The sequence below is a fragment of the Nannospalax galili genome, unplaced genomic scaffold (genome assembly GCF_000622305.1).
Source record: "Nannospalax galili isolate Female #2095 unplaced genomic scaffold, S.galili_v1.0 scaffold512, whole genome shotgun sequence".
NCBI lineage: Eukaryota > Metazoa > Chordata > Mammalia > Rodentia > Spalacidae > Nannospalax > Nannospalax galili.
In genome coordinates this window covers 551,476-570,641 of record NW_008331992.1, presented here as the reverse complement: position 1 = coordinate 570,641, position 19,166 = coordinate 551,476, and the positions used below count along the sequence as shown (strand labels likewise).

The 19,166-nt window shown below is 37.8% G+C and overlaps 1 protein-coding gene across 5 annotated transcripts in view; it reads right to left on the bottom strand.

Annotated features, from left to right (window-relative positions):
- The window catches only part of Senp6 (SUMO specific peptidase 6), a 104,349-nt gene that overhangs the window by 16,647 nt on the left and 68,536 nt on the right, over positions 1-19,166 (bottom strand). For all 5 annotated transcript variants that reach the window (XM_029560596.1, XM_029560597.1, XM_029560599.1 and 2 more), the window contains 7 exons: positions 18,679-18,905; positions 9,812-9,979; positions 7,574-7,607; positions 7,026-7,220; positions 5,158-5,384; positions 2,950-3,059; positions 2,739-2,855 (listed from right to left, as the gene is read on the bottom strand). In XM_029560596.1, coding sequence (XP_029416456.1) covers positions 2,739-2,855; positions 2,950-3,059; positions 5,158-5,384; positions 7,026-7,220; positions 7,574-7,607; positions 9,812-9,979; positions 18,679-18,905 — 1,078 coding nt within the window. The remainder of the gene's footprint in view (positions 1-2,738; positions 2,856-2,949; positions 3,060-5,157; positions 5,385-7,025; positions 7,221-7,573; positions 7,608-9,811; positions 9,980-18,678; positions 18,906-19,166) is intronic.

Genomic DNA, 19,166 nt, shown 5'->3' with positions numbered 1-19,166 from the left:
TCTAGTATCTGTTGTCTTCTTGGTGTTGATGTATATTCTAATTCACTGTTGAGATCTTCCTAACCTTGGAGAGATACTGATTTTTCAATAGAAAGTTGGAGATCTTGAATGCTAGAGATGCTGGGTGCTATCTAAGTCTTGTGTTTTAGCAGATTTCCCGTGCCGCTGTACTTCTTGGACGCTGTTGTATTAGGCCTGGTAGCAGAGGAAGTGTAGGTTCTCTGCCTCCGCTGATAGCAGAGGTATGGAGGCATTGTGAAGGTCAGTACTGTCAACTTGACAGGATATAGAATCACCTAGAAGACAAGCCTCTAGGCATGTGTGTGACCAAGTGTCCAGACTGGGTTAACTGATATGGGAAGACCTATCCTAACTCCGGGTAGCATCACTGCATGGGTTTTGATCCTAAACGGAATGAAAAGGAAAAAAATGAGCCTAGTACCAGCATTCACCACTCTCTGCTTTCTGGACTGCAGATGCACTATGATTACCCACCTCATGCTCCTGCTGCCCTGACTTCCCATCATGATGGACTGTGCCCTCCAACTGTGAGCCAAAACAAACCCTCTCTTAAGCACCCTTTGTCAGTATTTGTAGCAATGAGAAAACTAATATAGATGCCTTGACGTTGGATGGTTTCCCAATAGACACTGATATTGTATCCAATGGAAAAGAAGGACAGTTTATTCTTCCTTAGGACCGGGATCTTGCGAAGGAACTCAAGGCCTGCCCTTATGGCTCTTTATCTTATTTGATATCCTTACCCAGACAATTTCACGTATTTTCATAATTAAAAAGCACTAGAAGTAACGATTCCTTCATTTTAATTCCTCTATTATCTCCATACAGAACTTGGTTTCTAGAACCATACATTGGCACTGTTGTTTTCTATTATAGATCCCTAAAAGGCAACTTGTGCCATCCCACCTAAGTCTGTTTCCGCACTTAATACTTTACTTTGTGCCAACATTTTTTAGCAGGTTGTATGAGCCAGAAAAGTAGGAATTATTTGGCCCACCATCCATAATATTTATTTTACAAATATTTTATTTATTATTTTTATTTTATGTGTATGAGTGTATTGCCTGCATGTAAGTGCACCCGTGTTGTGCAATGCCACAGAAGTCACAAGAGGGCTTCAGATTCCCTTGGAATTGGAGTTAAGGACAGCTTGTAGCCACCATGTGGGTGCTGGGACTCAAACCCGGGTCCTCTGCAAGAGCAGTCAGTGCTCTCAACCGCTGAGCCATCTCTCCAGCCACTGTGATATTTATTTAATCAACTCTGGAGTCCTGTTGGTCCTATATTTTAACAAAAAATATCATTTCCTCATAACTTCAAGTTCATTAATTTGGTTTCTGAAATTATTCCTCATCTAAATTTTCATAAAGCATATACAGAAATTTAATTATGATTTCTTTGATTAAAACTTCATTCTTGGGGCTGGAGAGATGGCTCAGCAGTTAAGATCACTGGCTGCATGTCCAGAGGACCCGAGTTCACTTCCCAGCACCCACATGGCAGCTCAAAACCATCTGTAACTCCAATTCCAGAGGACTGAACACCCTCTTCTGGTTGCTGTGGGTATTGCATGCACAGGCACACTTACGTACAACCAGGCAAAACATTCAAGCACATAATAATAATAATAAAAAAACAGTCAATCAAAAAACGTAAAAGGCTGGGCGTGGTGGTACATGCCTTTAATCCTAGCTCTTGGGAGGCAGAGGAAGGTGGATCTCTGTGAGGCTCAGGGTAGCCTGAGTCCAGGCTACATAATGAGTTCCAGGTCAGCTAGGGCTACAGAGAGACTCTATCTCAAAAGAAGAGGGGAGGGAAGGAAAGAGGAAGGGAGGGGAGGGGAGGGGAGGAAGAAGGGAAAGGAGGGGAGGGCAGGGTAAGGTAGGAAAGCCTTCATTCTTGGGCTGGGGAATGATTCGGTTCATGAAGTGCTTATCTTGCAAGGATGAAGACCTGAGTACCCATGTAAAGAACGCCAGGCATGGAGGCATGAGCTTGTAATCTCAGTGCTGGGGAGGAGGATCCCTGGGACTCATGGGCAAGTTAGTTAAGCTAATTGGTGAGCTTGAGGCCAGGAAAAAACCCTGTTTCAAAGGGGGTGGACCGAGTTCCTGAGGATGACACCTGAGGTTGTCCTGACCTCTATCTACATATATGCATGCACATAGCACACATAAAGAATTCTCACCCAAACAGATACTCCACTTCCCCCCAAATCATCCTTTGGAGTAATGTTTTTCCTTCCAAACTGTGAGATGAATTCCACTACCAGTCTATTACATCAATTGGTTGGGCAAGTTTCAACAACCAAGTTTGAAAACATGTTTTGCATTATGAAATATATTGAAATAAACTATAAAGCTAGAAAATATTAGTCTGGATGTATTGAAGCTAAGTTCTACTTTGTTTTATACATGTAGTAATTTCACAATACAAACCAGTAAACATGCATAGTAAGTTACTATTTGTGCGAACTTTGTGCTGGGCACTGTCAACACTACCTCACATATATCATCGCATTTAACCCTCCTAAGTCTTTTAGATAGTCGCATTTAAAAAATGTGGAAACAGCTAATGTCGGAGTAAATGACTTCTGACGTGTCTCAGAGCATGTGGCAATGGTACAAATTAAGAGCAAAACAGACTTTAGAAAACAAAGATTTAAAAAGACATATAACTTGACAGAATGTTAAAGGTTTACTAAAAGGTTAACTTACTTCAAATAAAAGTCTATAATAACATCATTTAAAAATTCTCCTTCACTTAGACAGTGCAGGTCCTCATTAGTAACAGAGATGCCTCCCTTAGCTGGAGGTGGTGGATACACTATTAATCTGTAATCAAGTAAATAAAAAAAAAATCATTAAACATACAAAAACAGAGAAAATATTTAAGTATTGCAAATATAAAAACTCTCATTTTTCTCACTTTTCTACAGGTCCAATGAAGATGGTATGACCCTCTCCAGTTTCTTCTTCATCATCAAAAAACTGGAATTCTTGTTTGCTTCTAAGTTGTATTTTAGATTCAAAGGATACCTGGTGAAGGAATTTACCAATTTACAAAGTTAATTGGGAAATTTTTCAATAAAAAGAGCAGGCAAGACAGAAAAAAGGTGGTTTTCGTTTGCTTTGTTTTTAAAGTCAGGGTCTCAACTATGCAGCCCTAGCTGGCCTGGAACTCAAGAAATAGGAACTAGGAGATCCTCCTTCCTGCCTCTGCCTCCGAAGGGCTGTTATTAAAGGCATACACCATTACACCTGGCTTTACACATGTGATCCTCCTGCCTCCGCTTCTCTAGCATACCCTATCAGTGCCCATGATCACAACTGGCACCAAAAGTTTTTCAATTAGAAGGCCAGGCAAGGTGATATATACCTATAATCCTAACACTTGGGAGGCACAGGCAGGAGGATCACTATAAGCCTGAGGTCAGCCTGGTCTCTTCAGGGCCAGTCAGGGTTACATAGCAACATGTCTCAAAAAGCAAAACAAAACAAAACAAAAAAACCAAAGAGGGGCTGGAGAGATGGCTCAGAGGTTAAGAGCACTGTCTGTTCTTGCAGAGGACCAGGGCTCAATTCCCAGAATCCACATGGTACCTAACAACCATACATAAAACTCCAGTTCCAGGGGAATCTGACGTCCTCTTCTGTTGTCTGCAGGCATTGCACAACACAGGTGCACTTACATACATGTAGGCAATACACTCATACACACAAAATAAAAAAATAAAACCAAAACGAAAAAAAAAAACAACGCTCCATAACATCTGGTAACAGTGAAGACTGACTTAAGTTCACCTGCTAGTCAATCCATGGGTAGCAGGGGCAGAGGTGCTTGAGAACATACAGTTCAGTGAGCTTAACAGTTCCTAGAGGGAAGAGTCTTTCATTGAACCTTGAGTCCACCCCACATGCTTTGTGGCTTTATTCTCTAACCCAACTCTGCAAAAGGGGCAGGATCCCCCCTTTTATACCCAGAGCCCCCACTATATGTGAAGCCTAGTTTAGTCTAGTTCACAAGACTAGAACTTGGGGCTAGCTTAATGGAGAAGCAGAATGCTTGCCCAATAGGGCATTAAAAAGAGTATTATTGAGTATGTTAAAGCTGCAATGAAATGCTTCTTCTAAAAAATTAAAAAAATATATATACGTATAAAAAAAGTTGTCAGGCGGGTGGTGCCTTTAATCCAGCCTGGTCTACATAGACTTCCAAGCAAGGCAGGTTTACAGTGTGAGACCCTGCCTCATAAACAAACAAATTAAAAAAATTAAAAAAGGAGAAAAGTTTTCAGCTGGGTGTGGTGCCATACACCTATAATCCCAGAACCTAAGAGGTATGGGCTAGGGACAGTGTATTTGAGGTCAACCTGAGTTAGATATCAAGACTGTAAAACCAAAAAAAATGAAACTGAGCAAAACAAATATAAAAATAACCAAATTGGAGCTGGAGAGATGGCTCAGCAGTTAAGAACACTGGCTGGTCTTGCAGAAGACCAGGGTTCGAATCCCAGCATCCACATGGCAGCTAACAACTGTCCTTAACTCCAGTTCCAGGGGATCCGACAGCCTCTTCTGTCCTGCATGGGCATTGCATGACAGGTGCACTTACCTACGTGCAGGCAATACACACATACACATAAAATAATATGTAAATTTTGACAAAGTCAAGCTATATTCTTTACTTTCCATGTTGTTCATGAAATAAAAATGTGTACTACTCACAAGAGACCTGAACTTGAGCCCTAGGACACAGGATAACAATTTATTTGAATACAGCAGTGTATGTATATGTGTGCTTAGAATGCAGTGTAAAGAAAAATAGATGAGAGAAAAAGGAAAGGTTAACCTTAGGAGTATGGAAAGGAACTAAGAGTGATCCCAGAGCCAAGTGCTATTTGTGCTTTAGTATGAAGCAGTTTACAATCACATCTAAAAAAAAATTTTTTTTAATGGAATTCACAAACATGAAAATGAGCAGCACTGAAGAAAAGCATTCCTCATTACTATTGAGGGTGTGGCTCAAGGTGTCTGCCTAGCACATGTAAAGCTCTGGATTTGCTACTCATCATCACAAAAAAATAAACAGAATTACCCACTATTAAAATCACTTAAAGCATTTAAACACAATCACCATTTTAACTTTGTTTTCTTTTTGTACACAATTTCCTCTGATGCTCTCTTCATAGCTTCTTGTACAGGCCACAAGTCTACTGTTGGCTTCTTCAAAGGGAATTTTCGCAAAAAAGTTGGAAACGTTATTCTTTATACCAATGTCAGTAATTATGCTTTCAAAGACCACATTTGCCTGAGGATCAAGGCCAGTTTGAAAAATTAAAATTATGTACTGTTCTTCTAAACCTGTAAAGAAATAAATACAGCTATAAGGCTGGAAGAATAAAATAAGTACACAGGTCATTTTAAAGCACACAAACAAGTGCTAGGTATGGTGACTCATGCTTTAATTCCAGCAGGAGGATGGCCAAGAATCTGAGGCAAGCCTGGGCTACAGAGTGAATTCCGAGTGAGGCCTTGTCTAAAAAAGCCAAAGGAGGGTTGGGGAGATGGTTCAGTTAGTAAAATGCTTGCCCTCCAAACATGTAGACCTGAGTCTGATCCTCAGAACCCACATTAAAAAGCAGAGAATAGTGGCATGTGCTCCCAGTACTGGGGAGGCAGGTCGCTGGGGCTTGTAAGCCAGCCAGCCTGCACGGTGAATGAGTCCCAGGTAGTGAGAAACTCTGTCTCAAAAAGCTGGACAACACCTGAGGTCAACCTCTGGCTTTCATTCCTGTGCACGCCACACATACCCCCCCCCCACACACACAGTATCAACCAATTATTTGCAAGATGTACAAGTTCTGGAATAAATGTCCATAACAGTGTTTGACACATAAAGGACACAATAAATAATGGAAGAAAGGGCAGTGCTACCTGACAATGTTACATGAAGTACCAAAAAAAGGAACAAGATCTAGCAGTAGCTCACAAACAAATCTACTTGTGGATGTAGGCAATTTGCTTCTTCTAAAAGGGTCAAAACCAATTTATAGCCTTAAATTCCTATCAATTAACATTTTACCAAAGACTAACAGGAAAATGCCAAGAACATGGTATTATCTCCAGATACTAGAACTGCAAGGCTGCTATTCACTAATGTGTCAACTTTTTTTATTTTGGTCTTTTTGAGACAGGGTCTCTCTGTAGCCCCACCTGTCCTTAACTCACAGAGATCCGCCTGCCTCTGCCTCCTGAGTGCTGGGATTAAAGGCGAGTGCCAACTTTTACAACTACATTAACAACTGGCATTTACTCATTACTAAGCTGAGATTACAGTTATTGTTAAAATTTATTTATCTTTTTATTTACTTTTGAGTATTTGCCTGATGTCCATAGAGGTCAGAAGAGGGTACTGGATCCCCTGGAACTGGAGTTACAGACAGTTGTTAGTTGCCATGTGGGTGCTGGGAATGAAACCTAGGTCCTCTATCAGAACTTCAACTGCTCTTAACTGCTGAGCCATCTCTCCAGTCCCAAATGTACTTATCTTATAAGCAGGTGTGCCATTCCATAAATGTTAGAGGTAAATGGAAACAATGTGGGGAACCACATCTATTTAAAGGATTAAGACCCCTTCATGCATTTTAAAACTTTCTAGTTCAAAGATTCCAGCTTTATATGATGGACTTAATATACACATCAGTTAAGCTACTTTTACTTAGTTAAGACAGTTACAAACTACAGATCTTTTGAGTTTTAACTCAGTTTTACAAACTTCTAAATGGGTAAATGCAGGTTTTATCTTTGGCCCTTCTGCTTTCTGAATGCTTTTCCTCGCAGGTAATACCCACTTTATAGAGTATGTATATTATATTCTACTAAATGAAATAAATGACCTGAAAAACATTGCTTGTACTTCTCACATGGTGCATGAATTCATAAAACCTACTTTCCAGAACTCACATACTCTCTATGTTACTGTAATCTGTCTACAAAACTTACTTGTTAACCTATTCAGTCCTTTACAATCATTCCAAACTTTATCTTCCTTATTCATTTGGAGTTGCATGCTCAGCTTTTGATAAACTGCTGGTATTGCCTGGAGAAATACTACTGGTAATTTCCGAACATTACACCATTCACATTTAGTTAGATCAGAGGTATTTAAAATAATTTCTACAGGATCACTTTCTGGTCCTGGAGGGAAATAGAGACCAAAAAAAAAAAAAAAAGAAATGGAAAAGAAATCAAGTTTTAAGATGGCAAAACCACGAATGGAGGAAATACAAGCTTAAAATTTAACATTTATCATGCTCAATAAATAACTCTTTAATAATTACCTTTTAAAAACATACAAATTTTTCCAAATAAAGGAGGTTATAAAACAGGTTGTGTTGCATTTATGGAATAAAATGGCATGAAGATACAGGGCCCTTTAAGATATGTATATATTAGCTAATTAATTCTGTAAATATTTAATGTTTTTATTCCTGTAAAATGTGTTAATGTAGACAAAGTTTTAGTGAGTGAACAGATATAAAATAGCTTACCATCAAGATGTATCTTGATCAAATCTAAAGAAAACTTTAAAAACAAAAAGATAAGTTAGTATTGACTTATGGAGATATTTGTTCCATATACCTTAAATGACATGTATGAACCACAAGTAAACAGGCAGAAAACCTGAGCCATATACTATGCACTTAAATTTAAGGAGAACTATTCACCACCACCACCCACTTGCCATCTGAAAAAAAAAAAAAAAAAAATTCAGAAAGCATGGTTCATCTTCTTTCCAAGTACTTAGAACGTTTATTACACAAGTTGACAGAATATTATAATGAACCCTGAATATTCCTTTCCTTGATTCACTGTTATATCTTCATACATCTACTGCATTATTCTTTAAATGTTATGCTTAAGCATCCCCAAATTCTTCAGCATGTATCTTCTAAAAAAAGATGTTTTTTTCTAAGACGTTTTGGTTCTCCTAAGCAACCAAAACATCATGAGCACATCTAAGAAATCAAGATTAACGTCTTTCAACATACAGTTCATAATTAAATTTCCATAACTGCTCTAAATGGGCCATTTACCTTTGTTTTAACTTTTTTTCAACCATTATTCTGTCAAGGTTATATTTCACTTATCAACTCTAGTCTTCACTACAAGTAGCATATAGGTGAGGTGCCGAACTCCTCCACCATGTCACACTGGAAATGTCAGGCAGTCTCACTACTGATGCTACAAGCTTATTCACGTGCCCAAGACAGTGACTGCTAGGTTTTCCACTGTTCCTCTACCTGTCCATTTGCAATGAAATAATGTGAGGAAAGATACTTAAAGTATCTTTTACATAATGGTTTTAGTATCCATTGACAATTCTTACCTAAATCAGTTACTGGTGGTTATAAAATGGTTTGATTTTTCTAACTAATTATTTCAATGTGAAGAACACAGTCTAATAAATCTGAATCAGTGGTTATTTTGCATGTTTCAAAAGTTAAGAAAATCACAAAAGGAAGCAAATACTTTGAAATGTATTAAAAAGATGGATCATTATTGACAGAGTAAACAGATGTATGAGAAGCAAAAACAAGTTGAATGTTCCTTCTCCAAAATTCTAAAATGCTGAGGACCAGAAAGGTTCAGATTTTCAAGACTTCTATGTGGAGTATTTGCTTAGACTTTACTATTTATACACCCGTAATTTGAAAATAAAACTTTTTAAATGCTCCAAATCCAAAATTTTACCCTCTTCTCCCTGCCACTACTGAGGATTGAATTCAAAGCTGTGAACATGTTAGACATGCTAATCTTGGTGTCTACCACTGAGTTATACTCTTAAGTCCAACTCAGTTTTTTTTCCTTGAGATAGGGGGATATGCCTCTCTCACTATAATGCCCAGCCTGGTCCATTTTGTTTGTGTGCTTGCTTGTAACCATGTCACCACATCTAGTTTCCAAGCCAGTCTTGGAATCAGGTGATCCTGATTTATCAATCTTCAAACTAGCTTGGAGTATAGACCACCATACCCTGGCAATACAAATATTTTTGAGCATCCTGTCAACATTCAAGGTTAAAGATTTCAAAGAAATTTGGATTTTTGGACTAGGGAATACTCAACCTGTACAATAAAATACTAATCAAAGACAGAACTTATATGGAGAACCACATGTGTCTTCCTATAGTGAATCTAACACTACTTTTAAATTTTACATCATGATACCCACATATCCACTAGTTTTAAATGGTGAGCAGTTATTATTAATATACTCTTAAAGCAATCTGAAATCTTTAAATAATTTTGACAAATTCCATAACTTCTCAACAAACTTTACATATTAATGATCGACTTTTCTGAATCTTGCTCTAGTGCATCCATAGCTTAAGAATGTATTTATGGAGTGATGGCTCAGTGGTTAACAGCACTGGGTGCCCTTGCAGAGAACCCAGGTTTGATTCCCAGCACCCACACAGCAGCTAACCACTGTATGTAACACCAGTTCCAGAGGAATCCTACACCCTCTTCCAACCTCCAGGGGCACTGCATGAAACAGGTTACTTACATACATGATGCAGGCAATATACTTATACACATAAAATAAAAATAACATGCTGGGTGTGGTGGTGCATGCCTTTAACCCCAGCACTTGGGAAGCAGAGGCAGGCGGATCTCTGTGAGTTCAAGGCCAACATGGTGTACGCAGTGAGCGAGTTCCAAGCCAGCTGGGGCTACAGGGAGAAAACAAATTTTTTTTTTTTTTTAAAATAAGAAAGTACTTACAATTACAGGCTCTACTAACAGTCGAAAGAGGGTTCCTACTCGTATACTTCGGCAATTTAAAATGACACTTTCATAGGAATTTTGGCAGTTTAAAGACACAGGACTAACTAAAGTTTCATGAGCATTCACTTTACGGCGTTTTAGAGGTGTGCTAATAGAATTGCCAAACTGAAAAGGAAAAGGAAAGGTTTAACTTAGTAAGTCACTATAACAAGGCCGCAAACTAAACATGCAAAGACCCAAGAAGAAATGTCATTATCATAGCATAAAACTCATTTTCCTTCCTCAGCAATAAATAATATAGAAATTACAATTTTTGTATCAAAGTAAATCCCTTCTACTTTAGTTATACTTTACTTATTACTTAAAATTCAAGTAACAGCATAGCATTCAAAACCGGTACTCTCTTGGGGCTAGAGACATGGCTCAGCGTTAAAAGCACTGGCTGCTCTCACAGAAGACTCAGGTTCAGTTCCCAGCACCCATATGGCGGCTCACAACCACCTGTAACTCCAGTTCCAGGGGATCCGACATCCTCTTCTGGCCTCTGTGGACACTGCACAATAGAGTGCACCTACATTTATGCAGCCAAAACACATGCATGTAAAATATGATTTTAAAAAAGAAAAACAGACCTGTATTCTCAAATCACACAGACTGTGTGTTTAAACCAGAGCCTAAACATCAACTCATGATCTTAATAAATTCAGTAACTTCTTTAAGTCTTAGTTTCCTAAGACAGAAAAACATAAGAGGTAAGAATGTCTACTAAAAAGGGCTAATGTACCTGGACAGATTAGGGGGAAAAAGCTGGGTGAGTTTTAGCTAACAGAGACCTGTTGTAGTACTTAGATAAATCACCACTTCTTCAGAAAACAAGCATTCAGAAGAGTATTTATATTTCAAAAGGATATTTTACATATTTATATATTGAAATTAATTGATCTGGAGCCAGAGAGATGGCTCAGTGGGCAAGGTGCCCACTGCCAAGCCTGATGACCCAAGTTCAATCCCCAGGAACCAGACAGTGGAAGGAAAGAATAGACTTGACTAGTCCTCTGATTTCCATATGTGTGCTGTGGGATGTGCACCCTTTCCCACACTAAATAGTTTAAAAATAAATAGGGGCTGGAGAGATGGCTCAGCGATTATGAGCACTGACTGCTCTTGCAGAGGACCTGGGTTCTATTCCCAGCACCCACACGGTGGCTACGAACCGTCCTTAACTCCAGTTCCAGGGGAATGTGATGCCCTCTTCTGACCTCCACGGCATTGTATGACACAGGTGCACACACGTACATGCAGGCAATACACTCATACACATAAAATGAAAATAAAAAATAGAATATAAAAAAATAAAGAAATTACTAGATCTACCTGAATTATTTCATACTCACAAGTTCAAATCTATCACATATTTTACATAGCTTTAATCTCAATGAAAAGTTAACTATATTTATGCAAGTTGAGTACACCTTATCTAAAATATTTGATATGAAAAACGTTTCAGAGTTTGGAATATTGGCATATATTTTATGGACTGAGCATCCCTAATCCAAAAATCAAAAGCTAAAACTTCCTGGACATCATGTTAGTCCTAAAAAAGTTTTTCTCTTTGGAGCACTTCAGACTTGAAAAAGAGATCAAGAAAAAACATACTACTTATAGTAGCAACAAAACAAAAATAAAATACCTAGGAATAAATTTAAGCAAAGAAGTGAATCATTTACAACAAAAATGTAATATTGAAGAAATGAAGAGAACATATGAACAAATGGAAGGAATATTGTGTGCATGGATCTGAAGAATCAATATTGTCAAAATATCCATAATAACCAAAGAGTTCTACAGATTCAGTACAATCTCTATCCAAGTACCAACACTACTTTCTGGAGAACTAGGAAGTATCTTAAACTTTTTATAGAACCACAAAAGAAAAAAAAGGACTAGAAAGAAAAGAATGGAAAAGAGAAAATCCTTGAATAGCTACAACAAAGCTGTCATTTGACTTCAAAATATACTATAAAGTTATCATAATCAAAACAGCATGGTATTAAAACATAGACACATAGGCTAGCCAATGGAACATAGACCAGTGGAACAGAATCAAAGCCCATGCTTTTACAGGAAACCAATTTTGCTTTGTTTATTTCTATTTCTATTGATGAGTGTGTGTGTGTCATTAGAAGAAAGAAAAGGGAAGCCAGAGAGAGTCTAACAATGTGGATGTTGGGAACCGAATTCTTGTCCTTTAGAAGAGTGAGCCTTGGTGTTTAACAGCAGAGCTATGTCTCCAGTCCCTGTTTGGATTTTTGAGACTGGATCTCTATGTCATCTGTGCTGGTCTCTGTGATGGTCTCATGCTCAAGACGCCTCAGCCATCCAAATGCTAGGATTACAGGTGCTCACCACCATACCCTGCTACAGGTAACATATTTTTGACAGAAATGCTAAGAAAATGTACTGGAGGAAGCACCAATTTTTTTAATAGATGGTGCGGGAAAAACTGGATAATCAACATGCACATTAAAAATAAACTCCTATTTCTGACCATATATAAAAATAAACTCTAAATGGATTAAAAACCTGATATACAATCTAAAAACTATGAAACAAGTAGAAAGAAATGCAGAAGAGATATTTCCAAATGATGGAATGGACATGGACTTTTCACATAAGACACTGAGAACATAAGAAATAAAAAGCTATATAAAACTAAAAGGCTTCTGCACTATGTAAGCAAAATGAGAAGGAAGCCCTACAGAACGTAAGAAAAAAAGCTGCAAACTATATACCTGAAAAGGGAGACTATCCAGAGTATATAATGGACTCAATAGTGGAAAAAATATTAATAAGCTAATTAAAAATCAGGCAGGCAAGCCAGACCCTGTGGCTTATGTTATGATTCCACACTTGAGAGGTAGAGGCAGGAAGAGCAGGTGTTTAAAGTCATCCTCAGCTACAGGGCGAGTTCAAGGACAACATGGGCTAAATGAGACCCTCTCTCAAACAAATGAAACAAATAAAAATAGGGCAACAGATTTAAATAGGCATTTAGCAAAGGCAATGTACAAATTATTAACATGTATAGGAAAAAATGGTCAGTATCACTAATCACCAGGGAATGCTAATCAAACCACAGTCAAGTGTCACCTCACTGAGAACAGTATCACAAAGACTTAAAAGATAACAAATGATGGCAAGGGTGTAGAGAAAAGGTTATACTGCTATACTGTTTCAAGAATGTCAGTTACTACATTCATTCAAGAAACAGAATGCAGAGTCCTCAAATATTAAATCAGAACTAAGATCCACTAATGCCTCTATCTAAATGACATGAAGCCAGTCTGCTAAAGGGACATCTGCACTCCACATTTACGATAATACTAACTACAGTAGGCAAGAAAAAGAAACAGGAGCTGGAGAAATGGCTCAATAGTTAAGAGCACTGACTGCTCTTGCAGAGGACCTGGGTTTGGTTCCCAACACCCACATGGTGGCTAACCACCTTTTCTGTTAACTCCAGTTCCAGGGGATCCAATGCACTCTTCTGGCCTCCACAGGCACTGCACAACATGGGTGTGCTTATTTACATGCAGGTAAAACATTCAACATACAACATAAAAATCAATCAATCGGATCTCTGTGAGTTCAAGGTCAGCCTGGTCTACATAGTGAGTTCCAGGGCAGCTGGGGCTACAGGGAGACGCTGTCTCAACCAAAAAAAAAAAAAAAAAAAAAAAAAAAAAACAAAAAAAATAAAATTTTAAAAGAAGAGAAAAAAATATAACAGTAAAAAAAAAAAAAAAAAAAAAAAAAAAAATCAATCAATAAAAATTTTAAGAAAGGGAAACAACTTAAGTGTATACCAACTGATAAATGAAACAAAAATATGGTAAACACACTAAAATACTACTCAGGCACACAAATGGAAACAAAGATAATTACAATAACCAAAATAAGCCAGAGCTGGAAAGTTTTTGCTATATTAATGTGGTAAATATCTCAGTATTTAAATTCGACTTAAATATTATACATGTGTAAGTATATCAAAATATCATGATATCACATTATATACAATTTTTATGTTTTATGTATCAGTTTAAATAAATTCAAAAGGCTGGGCATGGTGGTAGAAGTCTTTAATCCCAGAACTTGGGAGGCAGAGGCAAGAGGAAATCTACGAGTTCCAGACCAGCCTAGTCCATACAGCAAGCACCAGGTCAGTCAGGGAAAAAAGTAAAATGCATGTAATTCTTACATATGTCTATGGTTTTATAAACTGCTTTTTCAGGGTAAGAAACTGTTTATTATGATCACTTTCCTAAATTATTAATAGGAACCTATTAAAGAGATTTTAAAATTTTGGGCATGGCCTTTTGGCTTTGTTTGGTTTTTAAGCTTTATAGTCATTCTTCAAATGAGAGCTATTAGTTCACTAATGGGATAATTTAAGATCTGTTCTAGCTGAATCACAGTAGAAAGATGGAGTCTAGAACCTGAAAGATCTGCATCCTGCCAGTGTCACTGAAATGAGAGCTATGCCAGTGAGCATACCATCTAAAAACCTGAATAACTGAACTCTTCTATACTGTGCAGCTTTCCAATCTGCTCCCATGATAAACTATCTCCAAACGGCATTTCTGCAGTGAAATTCTAGCTCCTATTAAGAATTACTGCTAAATTGTCCTCCAGCAGTATTAAACCAATTTATGACCTCAACATGCCACCGCCCCTAATACCAACCAAGAAGAAACATCATCACAGTTTAAAAACATTTGGCAGTCTGGACAGTTAAAGGCATTTTCATTTCGTATTTGCTAATTGAGTAGCTACCTTTCTTGAACATTATTCATTACCTTTAATAATTTTTCATTGGTCTGACTCTGTCTTCTGTTGTGTGTACATATGTGCACATGTGGAGGCCAGAGGTCACCCTTGGCTGTTCCCTAGGAGCTGGGTTTGTTGTTTTTTTCAGACAGGATCTGTCACTGGAACCTGGGCCTACTGACTAAGGTTGGTCAGCCAATGAGTGCCTAGAGACGTACTTATGTACATGTCCCTTTTGCTGGGATTACAATCCATGCTAGGCTAGGGTCCCCAGGCAGTGTGCAGGTACTTCAATGACCAAACCATGGCCCAGTCCCAATGATTTTAAGACATTAAAAATATATAAAAAAATCAACTGCCATAGAGGACACTACTTCTAAACACTGCTATTAACCCTGGTATTAGCCTGTGGTAGTCCCTACACTGCTCTGTAATTCTCATTTCGTCAAACGTACTCACCTCTCCATTACATGTTTGCTTGTGTCATCATGCTTGCAATGGCATTCTCTAAGACTATATACAAGTATTAATATTTTGTTTTTCATTTCTTAAGGTTTTCATTTTAACAACCAAGTATTATGTGCCCAAAATTTTATGGTTATTCCTCAGGACCTGACATAAATATGCATATATTTACTTTTTAATATATTTATTTTGGTGTTCTTCCCTTGGAGCCTCTCCCAATTCCAGGAGTTCTTCTCGCTCTTAAACTTTTTATTGTTTACATGTACGAGTATGTGCATGTAAGTGCACCTGTGCTGTGCAATGTCCAGACAGGCTAGAAGAGGGTGTCAGATGCCCTAGAACTGGAGTTATGAATGGTTGTTAGCGGTCATATGGGTGCTGGGAACTGAGCCTGGATCCTCTGCAAAAGCAGCCAGTGCTCTTCAAACACTAAGCCATCTCTCCAGATCTTTTTCTCCTTTTTTCTTAAGAAAATGTACACCTGCTCAGCTCAAACAAATAGATTCCTGTCATGCTATCTATGCTCGAGTATTATGCAGTAATCCAGAACATTAGTTAGTTCTCATTTTTTTAAATAATAAAAAAAAATATTTTATTATTTTTATTTTATGTGTACGAGTACACTGCCTGCATGAATGTAAGTGCACCCATGTTGTGCAGTGCCGCAGACATCAGCAGGGGGCTTCAGATTCCCCTGAAACTGGAGTTAAGGACGGTTCGTAGCCACCATGTGGGTGCTGGGAATTGAACCTGGGTTCTCTGCAAGAGCAGTCAGTGCTCTCAACTGCTGAGCCATCTCTCTAGTTCTCATTTTTTTTTTAACTATGTGTAAATGTGTGGGTATGTACATGAGTGCAGGTGCCTGCAAAAGTCAGTCATCAGATCCCATAGGAGCTGGAGTTACAGGTAGTTATGAGCTGCACAACATAATTGGTGGGAAGTGGGTCCTCTGGAAGAGGAGGATGTGCTCTTAACTGCTGAACCATCTGCCAACCTCTGATTTTATTTGGTTCAGGGTACAGCTTGTACCATGATTCTTGAGCCATATCTATATTACAGGACAATTATTTTTATTTATTGTAGATGTTTACTAATAATCAATCTTTTATTGTTTGGCTTTTGTTTTGGTTTTAGAGAGAAGGTAGCCCAGCCTGCCCTGGAATTCTTTCTGTATTCCAGAGCATCCTCAAACTTGAATTAATCCTCCTGCCTCAGCCTCCCAAATGCTGGGACTGGAGGCATGAAGCACAGTGCCTGACTAACAATCATGTTTATAATATCCTTATATCTTGGGGAAATAGGGGACTTTTTGGAGAGGGTTTCTATGGACTCTAGCAGGGCATATTTAAAATTTCAAAATATCTTTTAACTTTTAAAAATAACTTTTTAATTGTATTTTTGTGTATTTCTTTTTTAAAAACTAAAAAAAAAAAAAAAACTACGGAGAATTTCATACATGCATTTAAGGTGTTTTCATCAAATCCATGCCCACTCCCTCCTCTCCAATATCTTCCATATCTCCCCAATCACTTTTTTTTGACAACTTCATGGTACTTTTTACATTGTTTTCCCTAATGCTATAGCTTTTCTTCCTACTGCTAAATTAGTTTTTTTCCACCTTCTTCTTCTTTTTTGGTTTTGTTGAGATGGGTTCTTACCATAGCCTTGGCTGTCCTGGAACTCACCATATAAACCAGGCTGGCCTTGATCTCACAGAGATCCACCTGCCACTGCCTCAGGAGTGCTAGGATTAAAGAAATGCGCCATCACACCTGGCTTCTACAGCCAAATTAGGAAAGTACTTTTCCCCTTGGATTGGTCCCAGGACCACATACTGTCTTGTATTCATTTTGTAAGTCGATTTAGGATTTAGTTTACAGTTATACTTCATTTTCTTTAATCTGTATTTCCTAATTTATACTTTTCATGTGGTGGCTTACATTTGATGGCATGTCTAATCCATGCTCTGCTGGCTTCATGTAGCAAGGATAGCTATAAATACAATTGCAAACTTACTTAAAACTTTATTGAGGTACTGGGCATGGTGGTGCACAACTTTAATCCCAGCATTCCAAGGCAGAGGCAGAAGCAGGAAAATCTCACAGAGACCTAGGCCAGTCTGGTCTACATAGTAAGTTCCAGGTCAGCTGGGGTTACAAGGAAACCCTACCTCAAAAAAAAAAAAAAAAAAAAAAACATTATAAGAGGACAGGATGTGGTGGCATATGCCTTTAAAGCACTCTGGAGGCAGAGGCAGACCCTGTATCCAAACACAAACAAAACAAAAGACATTATGAGTTGTTGTCTTTTTTTGGTAACTCATTGTACAGGTCCTAAACGCTGTAAGGGACATCATCTAACACTATCCTTTGTTGTTATTATTATTATTTTTGCATTTATTTATTATTTTTACTTTTTATCTTTACGAGTGTTTTGTCTACATGTATATAAGTGCACCCCTTGTGATGCAATGCCCGTGGAAGTCAGGAGAGGGTACTGGATTCCTCTGGAACTGGAGTTAGGACAGTTGTTAGCTGCCATGTGGGTGCTGGGAATTGAACCTGAGTCCTCTGCAAAAGCAGTCAGTGCTCTTAACTGCTGAGCCATCTTGCCAGCCCCTAACCTATTTTTGCATTTTGTATTTATTCAGAGGAAGGGACATTTACTATAATATGCATGCAGAGGTCAAAGGATAACCTGCAGGAGTTGGTCCTCTCCTTCCACCACATGGGTCCCAGGGATCAGACTCAGACTGTCAGGCTTGGCATCAAGAGCCTTTACCTGTTGAGCCGTCTCATTGGTTCTATTTCCTCCCTTTTAAAAGTAGTCTATTTCATTATTGTATATCATCTGTATTATAAATATTTCTCTGAACCTTTTTATTTATATCACTTCATCTTTTTCCATTTGAATGTTTTAAAAGTTTTATATAGCAAATATAAAATGATAAAAAATATTATACTGACATACGCTAAAGTTAAAATAACTTTTAGCCTTCTAGATTTTATAAAACAGTTCCTCATGAGTGTGTATGTTGAGCATCCCTAATCTGAAGTTGAAATCCTACAAACCCTGCCCTTTCTGAATACTAACCTTCTCTGAACCCTGAATCAAGTGATGCTATGCAGTGAAAACACAAGTGCACTAAAAATGTGCAAAACTTCCTTGATGCTATCTGTATAATGTATATGCAAAACAAATTTCCTTTTTAGCCTTGGGTCCCATCTCCAAGTATCTAATTATGTGTATGTAAATATTTCAAAAAACACCTGAAATCCAAACATTTCTGGTCATCTTGAATAAGGGACCTATATTAACATTTTGTTATAAGACTGATACTGGCTTTTTTCTTGTTGAAATTTTACACTTAAGCCTTTAGTATAATTGTAATTTATTTTTATACATAGTTATTGCTCTTCCAAAGTAATATTTAATTAATCTTCCAAGTAATATTTAATGTGAAATAATGAGTAAGTTATCCTCTGCTGTCACTGGCACACTGCCTTGTAAAAAAAAGAGATTCTATCCCAAAGGAAAAACCTTAATCTCTAAGTCACCAAATGGAAAGGTACCTGGTCCTTCATTCTTGCTTTTCTTGGCAAGGTAACTGTATTTAACTCTGATTCGGCTAGATTGCTTCTTAGTTCATTATCTGTTCTGAAGGTGTTTGCATTTAGTGCAGCTTCTACTTTTCCAGTGGATGGTGCTGGGGATGAACATGCTGAGTCTGCAGGTTGAGGAGATATCCTCTCTCTTCTGTTAGTCATGTCATCGTCATCATCATCACTCGATAAAATGACTAAAAATCATAAAGAAAATTGATATATTTAAAATGTACATATATATTTCATTTTTGTCAGTTACAAATTACCACAGTGGAAAATATAGCAAATTTATCTTAGATCTTTTTCACATGAAATCACTGAAAACAAATGAAGAGGGCCAGGCTGGTGAAATGGCTGGGTGGGTAAAAATGATTGCTTTACAAGTCTAATGACCTGAGTTCTATCCCTGGAATTCATGCAAAGGAGGAAAGTAAGAGCAGACTTCTACAAAAAAA